The sequence below is a fragment of the Enhydra lutris genome, unplaced genomic scaffold, assembly GCF_002288905.1.
Source record: "Enhydra lutris kenyoni isolate GAN:26980312 unplaced genomic scaffold, ASM228890v2 scaffoldscaffold12, whole genome shotgun sequence".
Classification (NCBI taxonomy): Eukaryota; Metazoa; Chordata; class Mammalia; order Carnivora; family Mustelidae; genus Enhydra; species Enhydra lutris.
The window spans coordinates 68,181,029-68,201,240 of record NW_019154096.1 but is presented as its reverse complement, the minus strand read 5'-3'; the positions used below and the strand labels follow the sequence as shown (position 1 = coordinate 68,201,240).

At 40.2% G+C, this 20,212-nt stretch overlaps 1 protein-coding gene across 2 annotated transcripts in view; it reads left to right on the top strand.

Moving 5' to 3' along the window:
* Positions 1-3,407: 3,407 nt before the first annotated feature.
* Positions 3,408-20,212, top strand: part of LOC111144919 (RAB11 family interacting protein 2) — a 40,049-nt gene continuing 23,244 nt past the window's right edge. Inside the window, exons 1-5 of one of the 2 annotated variants that reach the window (XM_022499526.1) lie at positions 3,408-4,137; positions 9,757-10,199; positions 10,913-11,381; positions 13,758-13,777; positions 14,810-14,833. In XM_022499526.1, the coding sequence (XP_022355234.1) occupies positions 3,785-4,137; positions 9,757-10,199; positions 10,913-11,381; positions 13,758-13,777; positions 14,810-14,833 (1,309 nt within the window). In that variant the 5' untranslated portion in view covers positions 3,408-3,784. The remainder of the gene's footprint in view (positions 4,138-9,756; positions 10,200-10,912; positions 11,382-13,757; positions 13,778-14,809; positions 14,834-20,212) is intronic. The other variant, XM_022499524.1, reaches the window with a different exon arrangement.

Genomic DNA, 20,212 nt, shown 5'->3' with positions numbered 1-20,212 from the left:
AGATAACTATATTTCAGAGATGAGTGAAATGATACTTGTAAACAAGTTTATAATCGTTAATAAAGCTTACCAAACAATTTAAGCTCTTTAGAAACACACATCCACTATTATAATTAATTGTGTATTATTTATTGAATTACAACCTTCCTAGAGACAGGAAGACTTTTAAAAAGGCAATTTGTGAAAATTCTAAACTGAAATTTGTTTTCATGATGTTTATTTTGTTTTTGTAAGTTTCAGGCATCAAATCATTTCTCTCTGGAGATGCTGGTTGAAATTCCACCATTGACTACTCAGTACACTCTTTAAAAATCCCAAAGAATATTTTTCTTTAAAGTTGACAACTGCCCACTGTGGGATCCAGATGCTATATTCACAGTATGATGATGGTTTTGTTTTATTTTCCACACATGGCCTTTTCATGCACTGTGTCTCAGAGATGGAAAATTCTGTTTTTTTTTTCTTCTAATTTTGATAGTATGCTCTCCCTAGAATGACCTAAAACCAGGTCTTTTCATTCTAGATGAAGTCTAGCTCAGGATTATTTATGATTTATCTGTAGTTCGTTTCCCTGAAGATTCTGGTGGTAAACTAATCCAGTGTCTCTTTTTGGAGCACCTACTTCATGCAGAACTCACACCAGCCACTGTGTGCAAGCAGCACTAAAAAACTGGGAGTTTCCAACATGAAAGGAAACCTATAGACACTAGCAAGTATCAGTGGGTCCCTGAAAGAATATGCTAGAATCTGGGTGCTCTTTGAGGTTTGTGTTGTTGCCATTTAGTGTTAATAAAGTACTTTCCTTCCACAAGACTAAAATAATATAGACGGTATCCCCTCCCCCACTGAGGTTCTTCAATGACTGATCTTCTGACACTAATATATTGGGGACTCGCATACCTCCACTCAAAAAATTTTTAATGAACAGGCCCTTATTTGTCAGTTTTTTTTTTTTTTTTGACAGACAGAGATCACAAGTAGGCAGAGAGGCAGGGAGAGAGAGAGAGAAGAGGAAGCAGGCTCCCCGCTGAGCAGAGAGCCCAATGCGGGGCTTGATCCCAGGACCCTGAGATCATGACCCAAGCCGAAGGCAGAGGCTTTAACCCACTGAGCCACCCAGGCACCCTTATTTGTCAGTTTTTAGGGCTGCAGCTAGTAGCTTTTAAGTATGGGACACTGAGGAACATGGAGAACGTAATGTCTTTAAATGAAAAAGTTTTGAAACTTGCCTAAAGATAATAAACACCCTATCTTATTTTTATGGCCATTGTTAGTTGGAAAAGTATATGCGTATCTATCAAATTGTTTTACTCTCCAAGTTCATCCTATAAAGGGAGAAGAGGCATTAAGTCGTTCAAGAAACTGAGTACCTACTGAACGCTAGGGACTGTGAAGGGATGATCCAAGAAACACAAGGCAGTCCAAAGGATTTAGAATTTTGTTGGGAAGATAAGACATGAGCAGAAATAAATTCAAAAAAGTAGTCATATAGGGGCACTTGGGTGGCTCAGTGGGTTAAAGCCTCTGCCTTCAGCTCAGGTCACCATCTCAGGGTCCTGGGATCCAGCCCCAGGCTCTCTGCTCAGTGGGGAGCCTGCTTCCTCCTCTTTCTGCCTGCCTTTCTGCCTACTTGTGATCTCTGTCAAGTAAATAAATAAAATCTTAAAAAAAAAAGTTTAAAAGCATAAGGAGGCCTGTATAGGTTAAAAAAAAAAAGTAGTCATATAAATGTCTCTTGTAATTGAGAAACAGAGGGGCAAAAGGAGACTCAGTGCCACACGATGCTAAGAAATGTACATTACCCCAGAATACTCCTCCAAACTATCTTAGTCACAATAAAATAAAAAGCTATCTACAGTCCAATAGCCATTTTATCTACAATGCATGGACAAGAGATGGAGGTTTCCAGAATCTCAGTTTCTTGCCTCAGAAAGCGAAGTGCCCATCACAGGCTACATATTGAATTTCCAGCAGAGGCAGGACACCCCAGCAAGTCTCCTGACTCATCAGCTATTACCCGTACTTTCCCCACTAGATCTGGTTAGTCCAGGAAAAGCTCGGGATTAACACATCTCCATTTCCTTCTCTTAAAAAACCCCCTCCTTTCCAACAGCACTGGTGTCCATCAGGTTGTACCCTCAGGTGCAGGTAAGGCAACAGGCTGCAGCCCTTGGGGAAGCAGAATCATCTCTGGCTTTGGCTTCGGAAGCTGGATGGTCCACCAGAGGCCCAGGAGCCCAGTGGAGAGTGAGCGCTCAGAGGGTGTCCTCGACACAGTCTTCTTGGCCTCGAAGAAACTGAGTGTCGGGAAGGGAAATGACGTGTCCAAGGTCATACAGACTGATGATGGCGGCAGACATGGGGTAGGAACCAGGTCTTTTGATTCTAGCCCAGCGTCTCTCCCGATCTTTTTAAATTCCTGTGGTTTTTTTTGGGCTCTTTTATCTGCTTGCCTTTCTTCTTCCATTGGGGGTGGTGGATGTGTTTCCAGCGAAATTAGCGAACAGTGGGTAAGGAGTTGGGGAAAAGCGTGTTTTCGGTCCGGGAAGAAGGCTGACGCACCCCGCCACCATTTATCTAACGCCCGCTCCGTACCAGGCTCCAGGCATCAGGGTACAGCCAAACCGTGTTAGTTTCCGAAGACTGAAATCGGGTCTCTCCCTAGACCAGGCAGGCCCGGGCCTTGCTTGGCACCACTCAGGAGCACTCCGCCGCTCCCCCTGGAGCCCCCCGGCTGGCCTGTGCAGGCCCCACGTCCCCGGGGCGCGGCGCCGTGCCAGGGCCCAGCAGCGCCCGCGAAACCTAGGAGGGGCACCCAGCCCTGGGAGGGGAGCTGGCGCAGCGCGCCCCCCGGTCGTCACGGCAACCAGGGAGGTGCTGACCCCTGACCCTGCGGCCCCGCCCGGCCCCGCCCCGTCGCGTTCCCGAGATCAACATGGAGAAGGCCAACCCGGAAGTGCCGCCGCCGCCGCCCGCCGGGTGTTAGGAGCAACCGGCCGGCGAGGCCGAGCCCGGTGCCCGCCGCCCTGCAGCCCGCGGCCCGCCGGCGCTGGGGCGGCCGTGTCCCCTGGCCCCCGTCCCGCTCCACGGCCAGGCGACCCACTCCCGCCCCCGCCCGAGAGGAGGAGCCGAGGCGAGGGGGAGGAGGGGGAGGAGGAGGAGGAGGAGGGAGAGGGAGAGGTTTGCGAGAGGGAGCCAGGCCGCGCGAGCCGCCGGCGGTTCGTATTACCGGGGTTGGAAGGAGGAGCCGGGCCGGGCCCGCCGACAGGCGCGGGCGGGCGGGAGGCGCGGAGGAGGCGGGGCGGCCCGGCCGCGAGGAGACAGGCGTGGGGCTGGGGGGCTGCGGGTTTGGGCGGGAGAGCTCTAGGCGGCGGGGTCGGGGGCGCCCTCCCTCCCCCGCAGCCCTCCGCGAGGCTCTGGCGGCCAGGCCTCACCTGCCCGCAGGCCCAGGAGCCGCCCGCCGCCGCCCAGGGCCGGTCCCCGCGGCCGGCGGCGCGTGAAGGTGCGGACGCCAGGCGCGGGGGTCCGTGCGGAGGCCTGGGCGGCGTGGCCAGGGGATGCTGGGCCCCTGGGCTTCTGCAGCGGAGAGGGCACCCCCAGAACAGCCGCGCCCCCGGGCTGCCCCAGCGAGGCGCTTGACAGTGAACCCTGGGGAAGTTGGGCAGCTGTGAGTTTGCCTGTCGCCGTTAAGTGCCCTTAGGATGCAGTGATTAAGGAATTAGGCTCTCCCTCCGGGAGGGGCACTGCCTGCGCTTGAGAACTCCGTGCAGAGAAAAAGGACAGAATGATGCTGTCCGAGCAAGCCCAAAAGTGGTTTCCTACCCACGTGCAGGTCACAGTGCTCCAAGCCAAAGATCTTAAGCCAAAAGGCAAAAGTGGCACCAATGACACATACACTATAATTCAGCTGGGCAAGGAAAAGTACTCCACCTCTGTAGCTGAGAAAACCCTTGAGCCAGTGTGGAAGGAGGAGGCCTCTTTTGAGCTACCTGGATTGCTAATGCAGGGGAATCCAGAGAAATACATTCTTTTCCTCATAGTTATGCACAGGTCCCTGGTGGGTCTGGATAAGTTTTTAGGGCAGGTGGCAATCAATCTCAATGACATCTTTGAGGACAAACAAAGAAGGAAAACAGAGTAAGTTATGTAATTTATTTTGAATTGGGGGAGATTAACTCTATCTTATTTATGGATATTGTGTTCTTGGAAATTATTTGTATAGCTGGGGCATTGGTTTTTGCATTGAAATATGACCTAGTTTTAAGCCCCCTATCTGCACAAATCTGAAGTGAAAATAGCCCTTGTGAAGAAATATTTCTTAAATGGAGGCGTTAATGATCCATTACTCTCTTATTTTTGTTTAAGGTAAACATCTTAAATAATTGAATATTTTGCACTGAATTTTAAGTAAACTGACATTGTTTCACTACTTAAAAGAGGACTGGATCACATTGTTGATCACCCAAAACTTAACGTGTTCAAATTGTTGTGATCATTAAACATTACAATTTTCCAGGAAATGGAACATCAGAAAATTAAATCTACCAATGTAAGGTCTCATATTGAACTCTGAAGCTGTCAAAAGATAAATTACCAAATTTAGAGCTCAGTTTTTCATTGCAGCTTTATAAACACAAGTTGGCCTTTATTTTAGCTTAACCATCTTTCGGGGTCAGTACATCTTGATGGAGTCTAATGCTGTTAAAAGAAAAATTTTAAAATGGGTACAAACAGTCTTAACCTTGAATAACATTTTTCTGTGAATTTACAACGTATTGGAGTTAGTATATTCAGAATTAGTTTTGTAAAGCCGGTGTGTTTAGACTATGTTCAGTGCTCTCAGATTGGAGACAGTGATTCAGTTCTTGTGATGAAGTGATTTTAATGACATCTTCACTGCAAACATGACCTTTAACCTACGACTTTAAAGCTTAGGATAGATATATTCTCATTTAAAAAAGGATAATATAAATTAGCACTTAGATATTATGTCTTAAGTTGAAAAATAATATGTTTTTAGAGATTGGTATACTCACCCTTCCTTAAACCTATAATTATTCTGATCTGAGAGAACCTTAAGATTAACGGAATTAATGAGAGAAAAATACAGGTTGAATTTATAAGAGGACAAGAAGTTTCCAGAGCAGCTTTGGTGTGTCTTTCGATCATAATTGAAGTTTATTTGGCTTTTAAAAACTTTTGATAATGGTAACTTTCTTGAAGTTCATGTTAATTTCTTATATTTTAGAACAAGTGTCACTTAATATTTTCTGTACGCCTTCCTTTGATTAGAGTTTTTAGTAGATTTTTTAAAAAATCAGGACTTCATGTAAGATTTAATACATGAAGGGTAAAAGGGTAGAGAGAGAAGTACTAGGAATGCAGGAGGGAAAATGGTAAATATTTAATTAGGAGATAACAATATTTTAAGAAAAAGAGAAAAGTTTCAAAAAATGTAAAGTTAAATGTATTCCAATGATTTTTGATAACAGTTTGTTACCTCCAAAATGGCATTGTTTCTGAGGGGTTTTTCATCAAATTGAAACTGAAAAGTGGATAATCACTAAATAATTTGCTTCAAATCACCAATTTTGGATGACACTTACTCTCTAATATTTAAAGTGTTTTGAATGTAAACTTTTAAGTATATTGTGACTGCAAGTTTTATCTGCGTTTTTTGATACTTTTTATGTTAATGACTTATTACAGGCCTTCTCTAAAATCTAAATTTTCCGAGTGAAAGTAGGCCCAACTGTGAATCCAGAGATTCAGAGGATGAAATGAGGTTTTAAAATTCCGTCTTGTTTTACTCCTTATCTTTGGCAGCATCCGAATAACAGTATATTTGGCCGTAAGCAATTCTCCTGTTGTGGTCTCCCTAAAGAAAATCTCTATTGGCTACTATATAAAATTGATGAGAACTTTCAGGGGGAAAATGCTTTAAAATGTTCTCAACAGGGCTTGTGATGTTACTGCATGCAAAGTGATTTTCAGATGTTACCAAATCCCATTTTCGTTGTGGATAAATGAGGACCACATATTTGATGAGATGTCTTTATTGGTAATATTTCTAGTTTTTTTAATATATTTAATAGCTTCCTTTTCCAGCACAGCTGTGCATGTGGCACAGTATGAGATGAACTTGAGCCACCGGTGTATTGCAAGAAAGATATTTAATATTCTGCACAGTGCTGAGCCTTGTCGGCATATCCCCAAGTGCTTTTTAGAAAACTGGTATGAGTGATGAAGGCTACCAACTGATTTAGAAGTCCCATGAAACTGCTGGGTGTGACACATTATACTCTTGACACTGAAGACAAGTATTTACAGCTTGTCTTCCAATTGTGTCTTGATAGGCAAAGAAGTGTGATGGCTAAAACTATTACTTTACTTATTTTTATAATTTGAAACTAAATGCCTTTCTTTCTTTCTTTTTCTTTTCTTTTCTTTTCTTTTCTTTTTTTTTCTTTTTCCTTTTAAGGCAAGGGGAAGGGCCTGAGCCAGAACATTTTGCATGGGGCATGGAAAGAAAACTTCTGTATCTCCCACTTTTATGAGTGTCTGGGTTGGTTCTGGCATGAGATTTAAGGAAATAATACAATGTTTAATAATAGAATGGTAAAATCATTCATGCTGTTATGTAATATCTATTGATTTTTTTTTTTTTTACAACAGGAATGGGTGATGTTGTGTTTTGGGTTTTTTGGTTTTTTTTTTTTAAATGCTCATGAAAAGTAATAACAATCAGAGTCCCTAGAGTTAGGTATGACTCAAACACATGCAGATTTTAGGACTTTTCTGTGAGTCTCTGCAGTGCACCTGTGTCCTGGCCTCTGGCACCCTTCCTGCCAATCTTGTCCCGTTCCTGACCACACAGCACCAATTGCTTGGGAATAGTTCCCACATGTGTGGTGGTTTTTGAACATGGACCTGTGCCCACTAAAAATTGAACAGAGGCCATATACAGTTTAAAAACAGCACTCCAGAGGTGAAAAAAATCAGCATTAATCCACTAAACCCCAAATGCTGTGTCTTCATTCTATCTTTTTGAAGCCTGGGAAAATAAGTGCTATCTCCGGAATGGTTCTTGACGGCCTCATTAAGACTTCCCCATTATATCACTTTCAAAACAAAGCAGCTAAAGTAGTTTGTCATGCCTAAATTTTAAGTTTTATATATTTGTTAAAATTCTTTGCAGGTTTTTTTTTGTTTGTTTTGTTTTTATCTTGAAGTGTGGGGGAGGATGGAAAAGACATTGTATTTAGAGTTTGTATTCAAATACTGACTTGCTTGATTCTTTAAAGCTTACTTGAGTTGTGTTCCCTACCATAAAACAAAACGACACAACACACACACAGAGTTGTAGCCTGGTTGTGTTAGGAGTATAGTTTTAGCAAAAAATATTCAATAAATATTTATCGAGCGCAAGGCAAACTGCCTTCAGTGAGCTTACCCTTTGGCAGTAGAAAACCTGCATTGCCTTCCGCCTTGGTTGTCACTGCCTCCTGATTGAACACAGAGTCCTGTAAACACATGGCCAGCCCTGCCTTTAACCTTATTAACATATGTGGTTCATCAAATAGTAAAGAACTTCTATTTTCATGCAGATGTTATTCATCAACTTGGAAATTTTCCTTACTGACTTTAATCTGACATTGGGATGTTACTTAGCCTTTGTGCCTCAAGTCCCTCATCTATGAAAAATGGATGTTAAAAGTAGATGATTGATTTGGTCTTATTTCTGAAATTCAATGAGTTTTGATTACTCTTCCTTCCATCTATTGGGTTATTGGTTTATTTTTTTCTCAGATTTGCTTTCATTTGTTATATACATGGAAGAGGACATGCTTGGGTTTTTTGTTTTTACACTTCTTCCACAGTGTAGTCATTAGTTTGCGTAAAGCTTAGATGTTACAGAGTATTATCCATGTACCATCCATCAGAAACATTTCTCTCCCATTGAAAATGGCTTTATTTTCCAGAACTGGGAATTAATAACTGGGGGTATAACCTTGCTTTTCGAGTGCTAAATTTATCTTGTTCAAGGTTCTCTACTCCACAGAGTTTATTTCTGTCATTTCTCATTTCTAGTCCCTGTGTCTTCAGATTTCACTGTTTGCTTCAAGGGCTTTTCTCATTTTAGGGTCTTGGGATAATGCTTCCTACTAGAAAACATTTTATTTTTAAAAAAACTGCTTGTTTTGATGCACCTAGATCTTAATTGACTGAATTGCTTCAAATTAATGAGGAAAATATTTCTCTTGTGTGTTACTTGCCGAGATGGAAGTGGTATGGATGTTGTGTGCCAATTTTCCCTCCTGCCTGGAAAGACCCATGAACTAGTCTTCCACCTGATGGATAGTAAACATAAGCTTCTGGCATATCTTCCTGGTAACAAGGAGAGAAAGTACTAATATAAAATTAGATCAGAGTTCCTTTGTAGCTAGGAAAATTTGTTACACTCTATTAGAGCCGTATTTAAGTAATAACCTGTCTGCAAGTTGTGCTTCATTGTTAAGTAATGTGAAAACACTGTAGTAACTCTTTCCTAGGCTTGATTTTGCCTTTTTTTTTTGGGGGGGGCTGTTTCCCTGTGGAATAACCATTTGTATCACTGACCCCACCAGAGGCTTTCTCATGGATAAGAATACTATGAACAAACCCAAAATAAATTTGGCTTATATAGTAGCCCCCTTATACCCACAGGGATACGTCCCAAGACCCCCATGGGGGCAGAAGCCGTGGCTAGCACCCAATCCTAAATATACTGTGTTTTTCCCTGTATGTACATACCTATAAGAAAGTTTAATTTATAAGTTAGGCACAACAAGAGATCGGTAGTACAATAGAGCAGTTATACACTGTAATAAAAATAATGCGGATGTGGTCTCTCTACCTTATTGTCCTCTACTCACCATTCATGGGGTGACATGAGCTGATAAAATGCTTCTGTATTGAGACAAAGTGGGGTGAATAACGTAGGCTTTGGGACATAGCATTAGGCTACTACTGACCTTCTGAGGGTATGTCAGACCGAGGATCTTCTTGTTCCAGAACACAGTTGACTGCTGGTAACTGAAGCCAGGGAAAGCGAAACCATGGATAAGGGGGGATTATTGTAATATCATTGACAATGGGCAGTGCAATTCAGCAAACTGAATGAAAGCACAAGATTTGGCTCCAATTAAAATAATTTTTCTTTGGTGGTGTTACAGTAGCAATAGTAAACAAAGCAAATAGATTCTAACAGGAAGCATTTAAGCTTGCTTTTTCAAAAACTTCACAGGATTTGTGACTATTTGTCACTTCCTACATTTTACTCATTTTTCATATTTTATTCAGGAGAAGGCTTTGACCCACTTTATATGAATCTAAATTACACCTTATGTAATTTTCACAGTTAGCAAACTATAATGCAGTGGTCTCCGATGTTAACAAGATTCTTTCAATAGATTTTACAAGAAGAAAAACGGGCTAAATATTTAATTATTAAAAATGTGGTTATTATTGTATGATGTTAGGGAGTAGTGTGTTGATGAATTCTTTCCTGGCCTTTTACTTCAGTGTCTTTTAACATGAACAAATGTTCTTAGGCCACTAACAACACTTATGTCAGATGGATACATAATAGCTCTTGTGCTTAGTTTGCCTTGATGTGGAATAGCTTAACCTAAGAAGCTCTTTGTATATACCAAGCTTATATCCTTTCTTCCTTACGTGTTACAACCCAGTTTTTTTTTTTTCCTTCTCTTTAAGGTGGTTTAGATTAGAATCCAAACAAGGAAAAAGAGCCAAAAACAGGGGTGAGATCAAAGTCAATATTCAATTCATGAGGAACAATATGACAGCAAGTATGTTTGACTTATCAATGAAGGACAAAACAAGATCTCCTTTTGCAAAATTAAAAGATAAGATGAAAGGTAGAAAAAATGATGGGACATTTTCGGATACGTCTTCTGCAATCATTCCAAGTTCTCACATACCCGATGCCAGTACTGAATTTTCAAGTGGTGAAATACAGATGAAATCCAAACCAAAAAAGCCTTTCCTTTTGGGTCCTCAGCGACTCTCTTCAGCACATTCAATGTCTGATTTAACTGGGACACACATATCTTCTGAGAAACTGAAGTCCGGTACCATTGGTCAGACGCATCTTCTCGGGCGGCAGATAGAGGCCTTTGGAGCGGTTCCAGAAAGCGGTAAGTGACACTATCTAATTGTATCCTTAGTGATCCGAACTACCATTTTAATTTTTAAAGTCAAACTTATGAAGTTAGAAAATGAAAATTGCAATTTCTTGGTAGTTTCTAAGTTAAGTTGTCAACTCTTTATTGAGTGCCGAGTACACTCAAAATTGGTAAGTTTATTAAAGGCAGAATTTGTCTGTATTCAGCATTGTGTTTATATTATTAAATGATAACAAAAATGAGTCCCAGTTACTTTTCATGGCCTGGCGTCTTTTTTTGACTGCTGTTTCTTTGGTCTTGAAAGCCTGAAGCATAAATAAATATTCCATTTAATCAGAAAGTTCCTATAAAAAAAAATACTGTATGTTCAGAAGTAGCAAAGTATGTTTAATGCTAATGATGAAAAAAGTCTTTGGGAATTTATAGCACCATTGTGCCCACCAGAACCTCTAGTTTTGACATTATAGTTTGTGTATGTGATTGTTTTTTTCTGAGCTGAGTCAATTACTGATTGTCTAGCAATATGCTAATTATTATTAGCCTACCTCCTTGAGACTGCTATGCTTTACCATTTTAAGATTGTTTTCCTTGATTATTTTAAAGGTTAATATCTTTAAATAGCTAATTGCTCTCATTCTAAAAGCAGCAGTGTGCACACAGAATGTGTCAACTAGTGTGATGTAATGTGTCAGTGATTATGTACTAACTACAAAATTGTTTTGCAGGAAGTCTCAAATCTCCACACAGAAGAACATTAAGCTTTGATACTTCTAAAATGAACCAACCTGACAGCAGTGTGGATGAAGGTGAATCGTCTTTCGGAAGACAAAATGACCCATTTACAAATGTGACTGCTTCATTACCCCAAAAATTTGCAACACTGCCAAGGAAGAAAAATCCATTTGAAGAAAGCAGTGAATCATGGGACGGCGGCATGAATTTATTTTCAAAATCAGTTGAAGTAAGAAAAGAAAATAAAAGAGAGAAAAGGGAGAAAGTTAGCCTGTTTGAGAGAGTGACTGGAAAAAAAGATAGCCGAAGATCCGATAAACTTAGCAATGGGGGATCTGATAGCCCTTGTGACTTGAAATCACCTAACGCATTTAGTGAAAATCGTCAGGACTATTTTGATTATGAGTCAACTAATCCGTTTACAACAAAATTCAGGGCTTCAAATATAATGCCATCTTCAAGGTAAGCCTAACATGGGGGAAGTTGTGCTATTTTGAAAAATATTTGTACTTGAAAGTATCAAATATCCCTTTTAAATACTTGAATGTTTTAAATTCCTTTTATTTGATTTGAACAAAATTCTTATCTTATTTTTATAATTAATTAAGGAACCAGGCAACATTGCATACATCTTTGGAATTGAACTTTTTATCTTACAAGGATAAAAAATTCTTAATCCCGACCCTAGTCTTTCTCTACTTAAGTGAGCCAGAAACGTACTGAAACTTAACGAAGAGAACCGCGTAGCTTTTGGTGACACATGGTGAGAGTGAATCACCACTGGGTGTTAATTCAGGCCAGAAATTAGGTGATAAGTTATGTTTCTAGATATTGTTTTCCAGGGATTAGTTCCGGGGCTCTCTGGAGAGGATTAGTGGACCAATAGCAGCCCATGGGCTGTTCTTTAAGAAATACTGGCTTAGGTTAAGTATTAATGGTTTTCATCATAGGTGTTAACTACCGTTTTCAAATGTCTATTTAGAAGTAGCTTTTATTTGTGAATGTTTACTGGAATTTTGTGACCCGTGTGGGTACTATAAATTTATCAAAGAGTTTTCTATATGATGACTTGTGGTCATAGGAATAATCACTATCATGATAAAGATTCGATTTTCAAAATCGTAGTTCGCAGCTACACGTATAATGGTACTTTTCTTCTTCCTTAGTGCAAGTTGGAACTAATATACCTTTGAATGAGATTATGGATTTTGCAGAAGTGAACGGTGGAATAGCTGATTAAAGAAAACCTAATCAAAGAATAAGATGAATTTATTGGAGTCCTAAGCAGGATAGAATGTTTGCCGTTGAGTGTAGACGTTTTTCCTTAAGGCAGTACTGTATAGGATACTGACCTGAGTGGGAATCCTGGCTCAGTAGCTCTGGGACCTCTGTGAACCTCATCGTCTCCATCTTTGAAACGAGGAAAGGAATACCTGCGTGGTAGGATTGGGTGATGATAAATTATAAATGAAGTACATGGTATAAAGCCAGTGAATGGTGGCTGTTACTATGTTTTATATACTGTCATATCATCTTTTATTCAAAAACTGTGCCTTGTTTTGTCCCACCATTCACAAAAGAATATAGTATTAACAAGCATCCTGTTAGACGGTGCTCTCCCACCTGTCTTCTGATTTTCTAAAGATGGGTTAAAGTATGCATTTAACATTTTCAAGGGAAACGTGAATTTCTTTCATTTTCTTTTAGCAGTAAATATTTGCTATGGCTTTAAAAAGTATTGTTCAGTTTTCTTTATAAACTGTATACCAAAAAATGCATTTTTATCGTGTAGTATTAATGTTTTAATCGAAGAGTCCATAGTTTTGTTATGCTACTCACATATTTTATGTTGGTGTTTCGTATAGCGTAGTCTACATATTGTCTTAAGTCCTAAATTACAGAGGTAAATAGAAATGTATTTTTCTCCCTTTGCTAAACTTTTTTTTTTTGAAGAAGAAGATAATTAAAAATAACTGTCTGCGATAACTTGGAGATTGGGTAAGTTAAATAATTTTAAAGTCAAAGAAAAGCAAGAAAAATGGGAACTGGTAAGAAAATAATGTTTTTACATCATAGAGGCATGTGGAAAAATAAGTATCCTCAAATCTTTAATTGCCCTCTACTTGGGCTGTTCATGTGGATTGCTGCGGGCTTTAAAAGTGAGTTTGGCGTCTTGCCAGATTTAGGCTTTGTTTGGGTGACTTCAGGACAAATGCTGATTCTTTCAAAATTAGAGCTATTTCTTGATAAATGCATAAAATGCTTGCAAATGTGTAAAAAACAAGATTTTTAAATTTTAAGTCTCTCTCTTCTTCCTGTTCTTTGGGATGCCACGTATGAGGACAACATTGTACTCTTTCCCTGTGTGTTGCAAACCATGTTCGCGGTAAATACATTTACAATTAAAGTGTCTCTCTAATTTACAGTGTAAAAAAAGAAGGATTGACTCTAAGTAGATCAGGGAAGAGAGTGCAGTTCAAAGTTCTGGAAAGCAGCTTGATCTTGAGTGGAATTTGGGAGGATACAGTCGAGGGAGTTTTGTCTGTCTGTGACCGTGACCGTGTGTTCCTGTTTCTCCTGCTGACATCAGCCCTCAGTGAGAGGAGACATTTTAGATTTCCCAGGTTCACATCTCAACCACATGCACTTTGGAAGCTACAGACTGCTGTCACTAGGACATGGGCTGCGGATTATTTTTCCAGTAGTGCTGTTTTGAGTCTCCCGGACTCTTGTGACTGACGTCTGTGAGAGGGCTGACTGGAGTGAAGGCGGACCATGAGGCTGGGGACCCGGCGGGCGTTCTCTGAGTGAGCAGCTCACCTGGGATTGCAGGTGCAGGGGAACCGTGCTGCTGCCCTGTGAGTGCACAGGGTGTGATTGAACCTGGAGAATTTTCTTTATTCCAGAAAACTTGAAAGCACTGAGGAATGCTTTCTGAGAAGTCAGAGTTATTATTTCTTGGTAAAGAAAAAGTAAAATCCACCTGATGAAATCACCTTGTAAACCGCAAAAAATACCACCTTGTGCTTCCATTCTTGGAATAGGTCTGATAATAGTCTTGCGTAAAACCAATAGAACAAATGAAATCAGTTCTTTGTAAGGTTACTCCAACAAGGAATAGGAAAACGGGGTTCTTTGAAGCCCTTTGCTGCCCTGTGTTTACTGATTCACAGCTACTTTCCTCTTACCTGCCCCTCTTCTTTGAAGCCTTGCCTGCTCTCATAGGAAGAGGTAGTTGATCCTTGTGGGACAGCCTTTTCTTATGTAAGTCTTACTTTCTGTGGGCATCCCATTGTTCACTAATGGACCAGTCACTGGCCTCCCTTCCACCACCAGTAACAGCTTGAGGGCCTTTCATTCATCTTTCTGACTTTTATCTCCAGCCTGATGCTTGGTAGGTAGTAGGGGTTAGAGCAAATCACTTTTGAATCAATGAACACAGAATAGCAGACCCATTTCCTAAAATGTGCTTTTGTTCCTTTAGGCTCCTCTTCCAGCCCAGTGTGGGCTGGAAAGACCTGGCACACCAAAAATAGACCCACAAAGGCAAATAGGTGCATTTTTATGTAAAACTAAGCATTATTCAGCATCTCAGTGAGTGTCAAAGGGCTCTTGAAATTTAATATTCAGACCCTACACAGCACATTTCTGGGGTTTCTTAAGAACTCTGTGTTAAGTAGGTTATCAGCTGTCATAAACAACCCCAGATCTCAGTGGCTGATCACAGTCAAAGCGTGTCACTCGCTGTCACCACCTGATTCACGATGGCGGGGAGGAGGGAAGTGGTGTTTTGCTCCTGCGGTCATTCAACTGCACAGCGTTATTCAGGAGCCAGGCTCCTTCCTTCTTGTGGTGCCACCATTTACCACCCAGCCTGCAGGGTCGTGCAGCAGGGGCGGAGAGCCGAGGGTCCCGTGTGGCACGTCTCTGTGTCAGGCCTGGCTGCCGTGTGCATCACCTCTGCAGGTGTCCCCTTGGCCAGAGTCCGTCACGTCCCAGCCCCAGGGCAGCCAGTGAGGAAAGCCGGTTCTGTTCCGCCGCGGACCCAGAAGAAGCTGAGTTGGGTGCGGTGCGGACGCCGCATTGTGTGTGGTCTGCGCGGTTCTGAGAAGTCTGGATGCTGTCTAACAGCGGGCATGCCGCGCGACCCGTACTGCACATGCGCTGCAAAGTGTAGTTGGAATTCTTGGCGTTTTCAGGAAGATGTTTCATCAGTTTATGACTGGTACGGAGTTTGTGTTTTCAAATGGCAGCTACTCTTGCTTTTTAATTATAATCGCAGGTAGTTTGGCGCCGTCAGGATCACCTGCGGTGTTGTGTGGCTAACCCCACACAACTTGTAAAGTCAGGCTTGTTTGCATCGGCGGTTAGATAATTTTCCAAGAACAAAAAAACCCGAGTGTGTGTTATGCCATTTTTAATCATTTGCTCACAGCCATGTCTAATTTAACACCAGGCTGGTCTTCCAGTGGAAAGTGAACATGGTATCTATGTTCAGCAAACAGGATGTCCTTTTTAAAAAAAAAAAAAACAGACACAGCTAGAGCCTTAGCTGGGGACAGGTGACGAAGTTCTTGCTTACTGGAGTGAGTGAGCAAGAAATCTACCACGTCCAGGTCTGGTCCGTGAAAATGTCCTGTGCAGTCGTCTCTATTGCCTGTCTTTCTCAGTACCTTAGGCCAGATGTTGGCAAACCATATTTTGGTAAATAACGTTTCAGCTTTGCACAGCCCAGCCACTGGTTTGTCTACTTTTGTGCCATAGCAGTGGAGTTGAGTCCTTGTAACAGAGACTCTGTGGCCTGCAAAGTTTACTGAAATAGTTTGCTGAGCCCCAGGCTGACTGAATGGAGATCTTTATAAAAGTCAGAGCCATAAGACACAGGTAGCCTGGGTCCCTAAATGTGGAAGGCCACTTCACCAAGCATAAATGATTAAACCTTATCTGAATGAGACATTCTGAGAGTATTAAGTGAACTGCAGTTTTTGCATTTTATTTATCACAACACTTAGCATTATTACTACTTAGTATTAAGGGCACGGGAGCCATGGTAACTTTAGTCTGTTGGAAAAGCCTAGTTCAAGAAAGTTTAAGAACCTCTGATTTGTAACACCAAATCCAAACTCTTCTAACTTTCAAGACTTACTGTATTTTAGGCTTTATTTGATTCGCCAACTTTTCTTTTACTGTTCCTTATCTCTCTGTTCTAGGTAAGTTAATTTCCTTACCTCTCTCCTCTGAGGCCCTTGTAAGCCTTACTGTGCCCATTCCTTGGCTCAGTCCTGGAATGTCCTCTTAACTCATCTGAGTGTGCTCAACCTGTCCTTTAGGCTAAGAACTCTTTAATTCATTCTTGGTTAATAACATGGTGTTTCCTTTTGGATTTCTGCTGATACAGAACATAACTGCTCTAGGATGTCTATTGTGTCTGGGTCTTAGTCTTCCTTACTAAGCTATCTAAGCTTCTTATAGCTATGCTGAATCTTCTTTTGTGGGTGCCCCATACCACCTAGATGAGTGCATGTCCTCGTTTGTGCTGATCGTCAGCGGCTCCTGGGGATTTCTCTTCAACTACAATTTGTTGGGTCCTATCTCAGACTAAATTAGAATCTTTGGGGTGAATGGGCCCTGAAATGAAAGTCAACATTTCTAAAACTTCCCACGGATTCTCAGTCAGGTTTAAAAATTACCGATCTAACTTATATCCTTTATTTCATAAGACTTCAGTAAGTTCTAACTGATGAATAGAAATCTGGAGTTGTTTTGGTGAACTCATGGTTGAATAGATGACTTAGTCACTGGGCCCTAAGTAAGGTGGAGGTCAGCCAGACTAAAACAGGGACATGGAGAGGAGTATGAGATTTGGCTGAATAGCTAAGAAACATGTAAATTATGGTAGGCATTGAAGACCAGGCAGAAATGTCTGAGTGTTTAATACTTGTGGCATCTGTGGATGAATAGTTTCTCAGAGTTCAGGTAAAACCTAGACATCCGTAGTGATGAACAACACTTAGAAAATATGCTTGTGTTTATACGCTCCCTTTCATAACTTGAAAAGAAGATCTGTGATGTGTTCTTCCGAGGCTCCATGAGAAGGTTTAGGATTGAAGAACTGCCCCCAGTCAAGAGAATTCACTGTGTATGTCTCATTCTGAAATGTTTAAAAAAACACACTCTCTCTCTCTCTATATATATATATTTTTTTTTTTTTTTCACCAAAAATATTAGCATACTCTGTATGAAGAGCTGATGTTTGATTTTAGAAAGGAGGCTCACTGGAAAACAAGAACTTATGGGAGGTATTTTTACCAGAGAATTTTGATTGGTGAATATTCTGTATGTGACTCATACAAAGAACATGCTTTCCTTTCATTATTTCCTGTCTTATTGTTGTTGTGAATACAATGTAGCAAACTCCTAGTTGTTCTGTGTTAACTTAATGGTATGTCTTATAATATCATTCCTGGTGTTATTGATTTTATTAGGGCATATATACATATATTTACATTTATAGTATTTACTGTGATAAAATCTCCTTGTTGCTTAGCTGGTGAAACAGTTATTTTTTAGGACAGTACAGAAATAGTGTCTAAGATCAAGAACTCCTGTCTATCATTAATATTTTATAATTTTGCATGACAGTATGCCTTTTACTTTGGGGATCAGGTTGACCTACTTCTCTTTTTCCCTTCGTCCTTTCTTTCTTTCCTTAACTCATCAATTCCTGTCTATGGTTGTATCGTATCTTTCTTAGAAACTACAAAAAAATCAGTTACCCAGAATGTATATTTAAATGTTTCTAATTTTTACAAATCACCATAGGCATATAAGCATGTAGTCATTATTATGAAGTTATATAACATGTCCATGAAAAAAAGAGACTGTTTACTGTAGGCCTACATTTTGATTTTAAAAAGTTAGAGTAAACAAATGTTCCAAAAGAAATGATCCTGTTCATAGTTTTAAAACTTTCATTTTTATAGTGGTCCTTATGGGCCTTTTCTTTTTTTTCCTTGTGTGAGTTTAAAGCTCAGTCTCTGGTATAATAAATATAATAAACCTTAACATGTATAAGGTTTATTTTAATAACAGTATTTATTTTTTGTTCATATTTGTCTAATAGTAAAGATAATTTTGCCTCTCATTCATGACAGGCCATAAATCTTTTACACAGCTGAAAATGTGTGGCCTCATTTACAAGACAGAAAACAAAAACTTTTGAGATGATTTTTAGAGCCATTAATCCATTAGTGCCCAGGGATTTGCAGAATGTATCCAATGAAACAGTGACTAGGAACATGAAATATGCAATATGATTAGTTCCCTTAACACTAACTAGAACTTTTATGCTAAACTCCCCAGATATTACTTGAAACTTTTTTACCCTTTGTCATCCTAATACTCATTATAATAGCTCTCATTAATTGGTACATCTCCCAATGGGTTAATTTGCAGATACCAACCATGCCATCCTTTTGCTAACTCACTAATGCAAATTGATATTTATAGACTTCAAAATTGAAAACAAAAAAAGCTCTGTAACAAAAAAAGACAAAACTTTGCTGACTTGTTATTATTATTATTATTTTGAGTTGAGAGACTGAGATACAGAGAGATTTTGTGAAAGAAGAAAACCAGCCAAAAAAATCCACAAAAACTACTGTAGGCTAATAAACTGATGTGAAAATTTCTCAATTTACAGCACTTGACAGGTGCTAAAAGAAAAGCATCTTTAATTTTAATGTGTTGTTAGGACCTCTTTAGAGAGACTGTACAAGTTATTAACAAGGTCCTCTGAGACAGGAGACGGGTAATTAACAAGACCTATGGAGATATAGTTTAGGTAATTAACGAGCTCTTAGGCACTGGACACAGGATAACAGGACGAGTCCAATAGTTAAAGAGAACAGGTTGTTATGATATGATCAAATACAAGATATAGTATGTAAGTCCTCCTGAGGTTTCTGATAGGAAAGTACTAAGATTATATTCTAGTGACCCCAGTGCAAATCAATATGTAGATTTTAACTTTTAAGGTAGAATTTGAGAGGATTATTTCTTTGTCAAACCAACAAGCTTATTACATGTAGATTAATAATCTTCATTAATTGCCATGAATGAACATGTATATTTTGATAATAATACATTGGAAAGACATAAAATTATATGATTCCAAATTATTTTAGATATCTGTTGTTCTGCTTCTTTTTCACTGGTGGCCTGTTGGCTAAAACTGTCTATTCTAAACCAGCCATACTTTCCTTATCCCCTTTAAAGTCGTTGGGATCTAGGCCAGAGAGGAGGCTCTTCTTCACCAGCATAGTTTTTACGTGATATGCACAGCTCCTGTCCTGCTCTTATGGTACTCTCTAGTTGAGACTTGATATTCCCAATTTCAGACATTTTGGCATAGTTATTTCTTCCATAAATTTGAAATTGTTGGGTGTGAATCGAGTTTTGTTTCAGAAAACTCCAACAGTTAGTAGACCTTTATTATCATAAATATGTTATATTTTGAAGATTAAGAACAAAAAGAAAGCCCTTGCAGGTCTCCTGATTCATTCCTTTGCCTCCTCCATGTGACTATGCCAGTCCTTCTAGATGATTTTTCTCTGAATTGCAGGTCTGATAATCAAATGACACTTTCATTTGTGTTATTTTTGGATTATTTACTATATAAGAAAGTCAGAGGTTAGTAGAGTATAAATTCCTGCTCTTAGACTTCATAGAAATGGGCGTGTAAATATTAGGTCTCCATTCCATGCTAAGGACTGGACATTGTAGAGGCAGTGGGGAACCATGAAGATTTTTAAGTTAGGCTGTGATATGATCAGAGTAACGTCTTAGCCCTGTAGCATGGGAGAGTCTGGTGGGGACAGGAATGGGAAGGGGGAGGACTTGGGATAGGAAAGCTAGTCAGAAAGTTAGCAGGGCTGTGAAGGTGAGAGTTGATGGAGGTTACTTGGCAGTGAGGATGGAACAGAAGGGAACATCTTGGAGATGTGTTTCTTTTGTAGGTGGAGGTCGGGATGGTGGGGGATCAGTAAAGGAGAAGAAACAATGAGTATTCTGATGATGTGTCTTTAATCAGTGTCTTAAATTTGATGAAATCACATTGTAAATGGACAGACGGTCCCCCCACTCACAATGGTTCAACTTAACAAATTTTCAGTTTTACGATGGTGATAAAGTGATATGCATTCAGTAGAAACCATACTTCAGAATTTTGAATTTTGATCTTTTCCCAGGCCTGGAATATGCCCTAGGATTCTCCCTGGTGAGACTGGGCAGCC